The sequence below is a fragment of the Lottia gigantea genome (genome assembly GCF_000327385.1).
Source record: "Lottia gigantea unplaced genomic scaffold LOTGIsca_15, whole genome shotgun sequence".
Classification (NCBI taxonomy): Eukaryota; Metazoa; Mollusca; class Gastropoda; family Lottiidae; genus Lottia; species Lottia gigantea.
In genome coordinates this window covers 1,325,244-1,335,344 of record NW_008707797.1, presented here as the reverse complement: position 1 = coordinate 1,335,344, position 10,101 = coordinate 1,325,244, and the positions used below count along the sequence as shown (strand labels likewise).

The 10,101-nt window shown below is 37.5% G+C and overlaps 2 protein-coding genes across 2 annotated transcripts; both read right to left on the bottom strand.

The window, feature by feature from the left end:
* Positions 1-240: 240 nt before the first annotated feature.
* On the bottom strand, positions 241-2,292 carry LOTGIDRAFT_157815 (hypothetical protein; the record flags this gene model as incomplete). The annotated part of the gene is made up of 2 exons (XM_009050412.1): positions 241-745; positions 1,499-2,292. The coding sequence occupies 2 exons, from the start codon at positions 2,290-2,292 to the stop codon at positions 241-243; spliced, it is 1,299 nt and encodes a 432-aa protein (XP_009048660.1).
* A 3,965-nt stretch (positions 2,293-6,257) lies between these two features.
* LOTGIDRAFT_112328 (hypothetical protein) lies at positions 6,258-8,769 on the bottom strand (the record flags this gene model as incomplete). The annotated part of the gene is made up of 6 exons (XM_009050411.1): positions 6,258-6,373; positions 6,813-6,943; positions 7,326-7,453; positions 7,846-7,981; positions 8,274-8,366; positions 8,699-8,769. The coding sequence occupies 6 exons, from the start codon at positions 8,767-8,769 to the stop codon at positions 6,258-6,260; spliced, it is 675 nt and encodes a 224-aa protein (XP_009048659.1).
* Positions 8,770-10,101: the final 1,332 nt, after the last annotated feature.

The following is a 10,101-nucleotide window of genomic DNA, read 5'->3' as shown; positions in this document are numbered from 1 at the left end:
ATCTTAGCATTAAATTTATTGGCTAATATGGCATTATGTTATTTTAACATTTTCCAATGCTACCAATCCCGTGAAAATGTTCTGAAACGTCTGAAGTTTTCTTTAACTGGAATAACTACTATTGTGCCAGCAAGTGAAGCAGTAAGCAATATAAAAAGCGAAACGCAACACTAATTCTGTTTGCAAATACACACTTTCATGCAATTACATATCCAAAAATAATCGAATACAGAACAACATTCAGTACATAGGAATCTGGTGACGAGCAGACGTAAAGCAAGTACCTGCTAACCAATCTTTAATGGCCACTTGGCGGGATTTCTCTTCCGAACTCGGACATAAAAATTTCGGCAGTTCGATTTGTCGTTCTTTCACGTCCTCCAAATTTAAAATGTTGAATTCTTCTCGGACGAGTTCGGGATTGTCCCCACCTACCACATCATCTGGGTTGAGAAGCTCTTCCGCCAACTGAGCTGCTGTTTTTACAGGCGGTTCCGGAAGTGTTGGATGCTGCTCCGTTCCGGTCTGTCCCACTTCCTTATCTTCCGGTTCAACTGGAACTTCCGGAGTGAGATGAACAGACGGCTCGCTGGAAACTGTCACATCATCTACCCAACATTTTGGACGAGATCGTCTGGATTTTCTAGGCCGTGGTTTCTCTTTGGGCTCCTTTTCCACTGGTGGTGGGTTACTGAGATTGGCTTCTTGTACCGGAAGTGGTGTGGTATCGGAGCTTTCTGGTACCCTGAAAATAGTAAATATAAGTAAGCTAAAGTTTTGTAGAAGTTGTACTGAAAATGCGTTCTGCGAAAAGGTGTATTAAAGGTTGGACCAGTCGTGTTTATGTTTTGAATGAACAAGGTTATGCTTAAATATATTTCCTCGACTATAAAAATACATATCCTTTTCGAGATCTGATTGTGACGTTATAAGTCAGGGTTGGGGAGGTAGGGGGATAGGGGGATACGGGTCATAAAAACTTCACAGAAAAATCTTCATAGCGTTCATATGGTGCAAATAGAAGCTATCGATCTATCAGATTCACATAAATGTGCGAAACCCCTTTTGAATCCCTAAGACCAGGCAATACGAACACAAACTGTATATTCTCTCTTGATAGATAGTTGTTATGTATATAACATTCTATTTAGGGCTCATAACATAGGTTTATTATATTGAATATATCATATTATATAGAGTCGGACAATTAACCCAAATTAAATAAAACTTATTGTGTTTATTCCAAACAGATTAATGCATAAAGATATTAACAAAGAAGGGATTAGCGATCCGATTTCAAAGGGTTGATATATATGTATAATATATACATAATAAAGTATATAGCTGGCAAGGCAAGGCCAGTTTTTTTCTTAGGGGAGGGAGGGGGGGAGGTTATGTTGTGTAATCCTAAGGATGGTTCTATCTAATGGTAAACGATCAGACCCTGTTTCTCGTTTATACGTCTTGAAAAATGACCGGGAATAGAAACAACACTTACTGGAGAGGGATCGTGCTGTTTTCTTCAGGATTTTCAGTACCGGAGGTTAAACCTTGAGGCATTTCCGATTCAGATGTTGTTGACGACGAGGCAGAAGACACATAATCCAAGAATTTAGATGACAGACGTCGTTTTGGAGAAGTAATTATCGTTTGGGATAGATTGTAATCCGGTGATACACAACTGTCATTCAAATCTGTCCAGTTACTGAAAGTCTCGTGCATGCTTTTAGCAGACGTAGATTTTGGAACGAAAAGGTAATCACTGGTGATGGTTCTTACTGGAGTTGTCGTTCCTGACAATTCAGAATCCAGATTAAGTCGAAGGTTGTAGTCATCATTGCTCTGAAGGAGAGCTCTTTGGATTTCTGGGTGTTCTTGCGGTTTATGTGTATATCCATATTCTGATTGTGGACGCAGACGAATCGTACTCAACAAAGATGGCGTCTTATTATAAAGAGGACTTCCGTAACGTGATGGTCCGTTATAAGGCGTCACCGGAAGTCGGTCACAACTTATCTTCCGGTTGGCCACCAGGTCTGCTTTAGCACTTTTCACCACGTAATCGAATCTTTTTCGGCCATACTCTCTTAGATTGTCACTTTCTTCAGTAATCCGGGAAATATTGTCATTTTTCAGCAACTTATTGTTCCTCCATTTTTGTGCCATGGCCATTGCCTCAATTCGGGAATAATTCATTGGAAATTCATCTAAAGTTCGTCGACGCTGAAGAGGCGCTGACTGGCATCGTGATTTCAGTCTATTGCTAAGACTTCTGGTCTCTGTTAAAGCCATGTTCACACTAAACTAAAACCTTACTTTGCGAGTAACGAGCTACCGTTCAAACCACAGACCACCGACTTGTACCTATCGTTGAGAATTGATAAATTCTGAAGCGTTCACTGAAAATCCACAAAACAGTTTAGATGAAAAGTACACTGTTGCCGACCAAACAGAAAACAATGATTGTATTTGAACTTCAAGGCTACCAAATCAAATACTCTAAAACAAAATAGTCCTTCTATACGTAACCTATAATCTTCCAAAAACCGGTTCGCAAAGGACAAAAAAAATTTACTATCCTTTACGTCGAGAAGTTAGGACTTACTTGGACTCAAATCTACCACCAACACCGCGATTTTGTAAGTTGTTTGTTAAAAGTAGTTTGTTTTCTCATACAATGGTGCACACAACACAAAACACCAACTTGTCCCTAACGATGAGAATATGTGACCTACGGACGCTAACGACAAAACACCGACAATTTTTTTTTTAAGTTGAAAAGAAAGTTGTTCCAAAACACGGTACACAAAACATCGACATATCCCTAACCAAGAGAAATTATATGCTGCCGCTCACACGAACCACTGAAGATCGGCTTTAAAAACTAACACTTTACCAACCTAACCACTGTACACTGTCGAACTGGTATGATTGAGCCTACTATAATAATCTGTCGTCCTATACGGTAGCTATAATAACCCCAATCAACCGTTAAAACCTGATTGATTATTATACAATACAGATTAAGTTTGTATGACAGTCGGGGATAACTCTTAAAACGGTCACTGAACTCTTTAATCCGCTTTGTGCAGAATTACAAATTAGTCGCACCCGTTCTGTTTGTCTTCTGTTAAGCCTAGTTAACACTTCTGACGACGAGATCACTACGACCAGTGCTTTCGAGTGGTCTTTCAGTATCTGTTTTTAATCCCTTTCACATAAAACTGTAATTTATTCCTTCGTATCCGCTCTGTATACTGTTTATCAAAACAATGGATGCCTGGATATTTCTTCTCAAACCAATTTCTACCAAGTCTGTCAGTTGTTAAATAACAAGGCGATTTTTAACAACAAAGTTGCCCTCAGCTCTTCGACTTGTTTGACAAGTTGGAAATATGGCTCTTTATTCGAAACTATAAACTATCCATTAGTTGACCAATTGCTATAAAATTTAAATCTTGCTCTAATCCAATCTTTGACTTGTGGTGTGAAAGAGGATTTAATACGTTTATACGGCCTAGATAATCCGTTTATAGCCCTATTGTTGAAGATAAATCCTGTATTTCAAACTATAGTAAATCGAATAATGGCTCACTAGATTTAAATAATCCATTTGAAAACGCACACGTGTTAATTTTTGATCTAGAATGATCAATTCACGTCATTGTAATAATTTTTTATAATTAAAGACTTCAGCTTTTATTAATTCATTTCCAACTTGTGATCCAGTATTGTGAAGGAAATCATATTTTCAGATTGGAAGCATTTTAATCACATAAAACTGTCATTGTGTTAAAGAGATTGTAAAGAGGTTTTCTTAATTTTTTATGTGTATCTGGGATACTGATAGCATCAATTTGTTCAATTCCAATTTTCAATCAGACGTCTGTGGTTCTTACAGTCCACTTAAACAAAGCTTCAATATCGCAAATTGCACGAAACACAGAAGTTTGATTGAGAATTGAAATGGTGCAAGATGATGCTATCAGTGTCCCCGATACACATACACAATTTAGAAAACCTCTTTACAATGCCTTTAATATTACTAGCTAGAGGATGAACATGTCTCGTTTGACTGTAGAGATGGGTAAATTAATCGATACAGTAAACAAATCAATAAGATGATCGAACTATAATGATGGCTATTTACCAATTTCTATCTATAAAATCAATCGATATTGACCTAGTGACTGATCCAGTGTTGTCAGGTAAACACTAAATCTATCAATTAATATTGATCTATTATCTACTGTTCGAAAAACTCAATTGGGAGAGGGGAAAATGCCTTTTTTAGAATTTCGTCTTGACTTGAGGTTATGTGTTGACTGTTTTCACTAATTTTTTAAACAACCATTAAATACTGAAATAGACTATTTACTCAATGTGTTCTAGGTCATTATCAATGACAAAATTCGACTGAACACAATGTAAATGTAATTTCGTCCGATCATTAATGGGAAAAGAAGAAGGTTTAATCCACCCGTGTGGCAGTAAATTCAAAAACAATGGGCGTATACCTAACCCAAGACTACCCCAATACATTGTATACCCGAGACCAACTCAGAGATGCACCGTGTCCAAACAACACCCCATTCGTCATACTTCCTCGTTAATAAGACCAGGTCAAAACCCGTATTCGTGATACGATGATATAGATGGTGACCATGAAGGAGCTGATGCAATCTTATATCTTAATGTTGACCTAGTCTCGGTATCATATCAATATACTGTTACATATTTCTTGGTAACCAATAAGAGTTGTGATATAGTGTATCTGCCGTAAGCCGATTATCAGATCGATTGTATTAGTGTGATCTATATTACAGGTGTATCTTACCTGGTACCACTGATACTATATACCTGTATATACCTATGTCATTGACAGATTGCAACTCCAGAAACTTCCCCAAATAGACTGTGATAAATTGTGATTTCAGAGAGTTCACATAGCTAATAATGTGTATTTGGTATACAGGTTTGTCAACTCAGTATCCCTTTCAGAGAGTCCACATAGCTAATAATGTGTATTTGGTATACAGGTTTGTCAACTCAATATCCCTTTCAGAGAGTCCACATAGCTAATAATGTGTATTTGGTATACAGGTTTGTCAACTCAGTATCCCTTTCAGAGAGTCCACATAACTAATAATGTGTATATGGTATACAGGTTTGTCAACTCGGCATTACTTTTGGAGTATCCACTAATACACCAATGTTTATTTAGATTTGTTAGTCCACATGGTTAATACATTGTAATTTATATTGGTTGTTTAGGTTTGTCAACTCGGAATCTCTTTCAGAGAGTCCACATAGCTAATAATGTGTATTTGGTATACAGGTTTGTCAACTCGGAATCTCTTTCAGAGAGTCCACATAGCCAATGATGTTTATTTTGTATGTAGGTTTGTCAACTCGGAATCTCTTTCAAGACGAATAATATAATAATAATAAAATGTTAGGGTATATAAGATAGGGTATTATAAATACCAGACTGTAATAAATACCCTATAATATATATAATAGTTCTTTATTATACCTGTACTCTTAGTTTATATATATTAGGCTATTTATATAGGCCTACTTATAACATACCTAATAACTGTTATTCTTTTTACCGCCAGGCTACCTCAACAGTGAGTTCTATAGCCTTATGTCCTGCAACATTTCGTTTTTCCCCTACAATGTCTATTCATGTAGCTAAAGAACTAAAGAAAAGGGGTGGGGGGAGAAATATATTGACTTCCCCTGCAAAATTCGAAGCTGAAATCAGTCTCTATTAGCTATTGCCTTCCATGGCACATTGGGCTTATTACGTGCCTGTCATGTAGTTCCAAAAAAAAGCTGGCCAGAATATGATAAAGACCAGGAATCGGAATGAAGCGATTAAAAGCTTGTGAATCCCAAAAGTCGGATTGTGATAAGTTATACGGGTAAATCAAAATAATTTCTTTCGTCAAAGAAAAGGGAAACAAGATGACACGATTATCACTTAATGGGAATCGAACTCGGGTTATCTGCCCCTAAAGATGGCGCCACCGAGCAGGGTACCGGAAGTCGGATACAGCCACAGAACTAAGATGACTAAAAGACTACACGCCTAGAAGTTGTTGTTATGTTTCTAGATGTAGACATCCAACTTCGTTGTAACGAAAAGCATGGAGAAACAACTGTTAGGTTAATAATAGTTAGACCTCTATTCAATTGAAATTCCTGTTCGAAATGAAAATAAAATACACATCGAGAAAACGACAACAATTTTATTTGGAAGTTAGTAAGTAAACAATTTCATTAAAATATTCCACCTTCCACTGTTCTAGATGTTTCTGATTAAAAACATTGTTCACTGCCAGCTTCTCTATCGTACATTTCTGACCTGTAAAATTAGAAATAACAATCCTGAGTTTTACATCCTACTTGTCTGAATCTTAAAAAAACGTTTTAGGCCTACTGTGCTTAGAAACTTAATATAGAGTTTAAGAAATACACCGAACCATTTTGCTTTTACAAGGTTAACAACTTAGGTTCACAGTTCTATCAGCTGGTCCTTGGTAAAACCCCTTGGTATTGATCTTTCCCTATAAATTCGTACCCACTTACAGCTGGGTCGAGTGCAATAATGATAAAAGGCTTTTTTAAGGCCACCCGACTTTCACTCACTGACCGAGATTAGAACCCACGACCGACAACCATTTGTTGGCGTTACCAAGCCAATGAGTTCATTTCAACGCTATTACCGACTGTACTACAAGCCGGTTCATATATATTTATTCAATAGATATGTATGATCACAACCTTTGACTTCTAAAACTCACCGAAATACTTGTTGACTTCGTCTTCCTCTGTATTAAATGGCGGGCCTTGATAGTTTTGATGGGGAAGTTGAAATGTGTCCAGCAGATAGCGACCAGTGGGTTTTAATGACTGTAATATTAACTCAGCATATCTGAAATTATTTATAGGGTATATCACATGGTGTCAACGTCGACCCCATCTGTAGCAATTCGTCCACGTAAGAATTACGTATAGGGGAGGGGATATGGCCAATATACAAACCTGTCTCGTTCTGTGATTGGGATAGCTACAAACGATCCTCTGCCCCAGATACTCTATGGTTGCTGGGGTGGGGATGGGTAAAAATACAAACCTGCCTCGTTCTGTGACTGGGATAGCTACAAACGATTCCCTGTCCCAGATACTCTATATTGCTGGGGTGGGGATGGGTAAAAATACAAACCTGCCTCGTTCTGTGACTGGGATAGCTACAAACGATCCCCTGTCCCAGATACTCTATGGTTGCTGGGGTGGGATTGGGTAAAAATACAAACCTGCCTCGTTCTGTGACTGGGATAGCTACAAACGATCCCCTGTCCCAGATACAATCAAACTGTCCAATAATCTCTGGTGAAAGTTTGAAAAAATCACATCGGTATAGTTTGATATTCTTCTCTTTATTCTGAAATATATAATAATTAGTTGTGGGTAGCGAGGCTGGGGTATGCTTATTGCTCAATCTCCCGATACCACTCCTTCATTAAGATTGTCAACCACACAAGACAATGTCCTGTATTGTCCTACAAAGGAATGATAACGTCTATTTCCAAAACTAAAGATTCGATTTTATATTGAAAACGAAAGAATTTAAGTTAGCTCAGCTTTTGTTTTCTTTTATGAAGATTTGCTAACTTGAAACCTTGCCTGTTATAAATTCCATCGTCGATATCTTCTGCTTTAATGCAAGGGAGATAACTAAGGATTTGCATACTCTACTCTCCTTCTATTCCCTCTCTTTTTTGTAGAACGTGGCTCAAAACATCCCCAAAACTATTTACGTTACAAATACCTTACCTGATATAAAACTCCGCCGCCAGTGCTTTCTGGTAAAGCTTCACTAGTGTAAGGGAGAGAATTCTCTTTAAAGAAATCTTGACAGCCGATATCTGACCCGTCACATCCGACTACGTCATGTCCGTTATCAGATAACCTGGAAAATACAATATGGAATTGAAGGCAGGCAATGATATTTATTATCATATAATTTGCCCTTTTTGTTACCCTTCCTGACTTTCCTCCACTACACCAGTACATCACCGAACCCTTCTCCTTGCAGGTTATGTGTTCACTAAAACGATACCTGTGTGCTTACTCGTGCACGATGGTACTTTTCGTTTGAGGAGTATATACAATTGTTGCGCCCGATTTTGTCATTCTCTAGACGAGAATTTTGGTTAATGGAATTGTTTAAGGGAATTTTTGTTTTGTTTTAACTTACATACCATTTTAAATCGACGGATTTTCCACACAGAGGTAAATAAAATCTCAACTTCGGTTTATCTCGGGTTAATTTGGAATAATATTTCACCAACATTCTGAAATTAGACGCACAGGGTGACGGCTGAAATAAAATATATGAGTTGGGGAGAAGTGGGGAGGGGGTGATACGATAGCGGTTTTTGGTCTATAGAAGTCTGAACAAATCGGGCGTTGCCTTGGTCAATTTTATGGGGTCTTTGATGAGTACAGTCCTTACCACACAGGGCCCCTTTTTATTGCTCCATCCAAACGATTAGACGTTTCCAGCCCCTCTGAGCCCCTCTGACCAGCATCGCTGGACCCCAAGAAACCCCGTTGTTTATATTCATTGCGGGCAGGCACCGAAAAGCAAAATAAAGAAACAAAAGATTAGAAGAAAAACACTTACGGATGGACTTGATCCATATGAAAGCCTGTTTGTTCAAGCTTCCATCGTTTTTCCCAATCTTCTACCGTCATCTTGGTTACATCGTCCGTATCTCCGAACTGGTTGATTCGACTTTCAGTCATTTTCTAAATTTAAAAACTCTTTTCCTTACTACTTTAAATGTATCGTCTTAAACGTTCCTCGGATGTTCTCTTTTAAGAAAAGTTACGCCACCTCTGTAAGATATCGTTAAAATGTATTGACTGGTTTCTAAAGCCTGAAAAATAAATGAATTTTTGTCATCATAGTGAATTCTGAAATATTAATGTGCTATATAGCCATTGCGATTTTTATCTTCTTACAAATAACAGAAAATAGATCCATACGTGTCCCTTTTCGGTTTATCAACCATTTAAAAGTAAATAAGTATGGACGTTTTCTATCTGACACATCTGGCAAACTTCCTTCTTTTCTAGTGCAGAAAAGTAGACGTAAAACTCCATTCATTTCAAGGTAGTTAATGAATATCCTCTTCAACAATATGAGATAATTCAAACCTGTTTTGTCCTAAGCGATTTCCGAATATTCCACTAGTGTTTGCTATATTGCAGTAGTTATCTATATAAACTGTTAAAGCTAAATCAGACTTTTAAATCCTATTGCTAAACCCTACCTTCATAGATACTGTCTAATAACGGAAATTACATTTCTGCGTTCATCCGGAGTTCAAGTCCTTTTCAATCCTTGTTGCTACTATAAACGTGATCAAAATGCGCCGTTGAGTTTCTCAATGGTAAAAGCATGTCCCATGGTAAGATAGAGGAAAACAACTTATTTAGATTGCACTTGAATTCAAAATAATGTCAGTTAGCTTGATGCTATCGTTGAATGAATTCAGCAGATTTCCTATATGTAAGAGACTTATACATGCGGGTGGCTCAGATGTACAAACCAGGAAAATGTCCAAACCACAACGTTATACTAAAGTCTTTCTTTAATTAGTAATTGTACTTTCGGTTGAACATGAACGGTTGCTCGAAATTGTATGTAGCGTTTGGATGTGTGTCTGTACCTGAAAATGGCAGGGTAAACATATCGAAACGTTGCATAAAACTTACTAATCATACATCGTAGTGTCATAAATCTGTTTATTGAAATTACTCAAGGCTGTGATCAAATTTATTTTTACTGAATGCAGCGAGTTGGATTGTCGTCTACTAGGCGATTATGTGCTGTGGGTTCGAAAAAAATTCTGATACCTGTGCCTGTGCATTCGAGATTCGGCTTTCACCCTCTATTATCTACGTTGATTGTTTGCTGTACTGGGCCGGATTGTTACCAATTTTCTGAACCATGGTGTTGTAATACGAACTAATACATTATACACGTAATTACCTTCTTATTCCGCTTAAAGTACAGTTAAT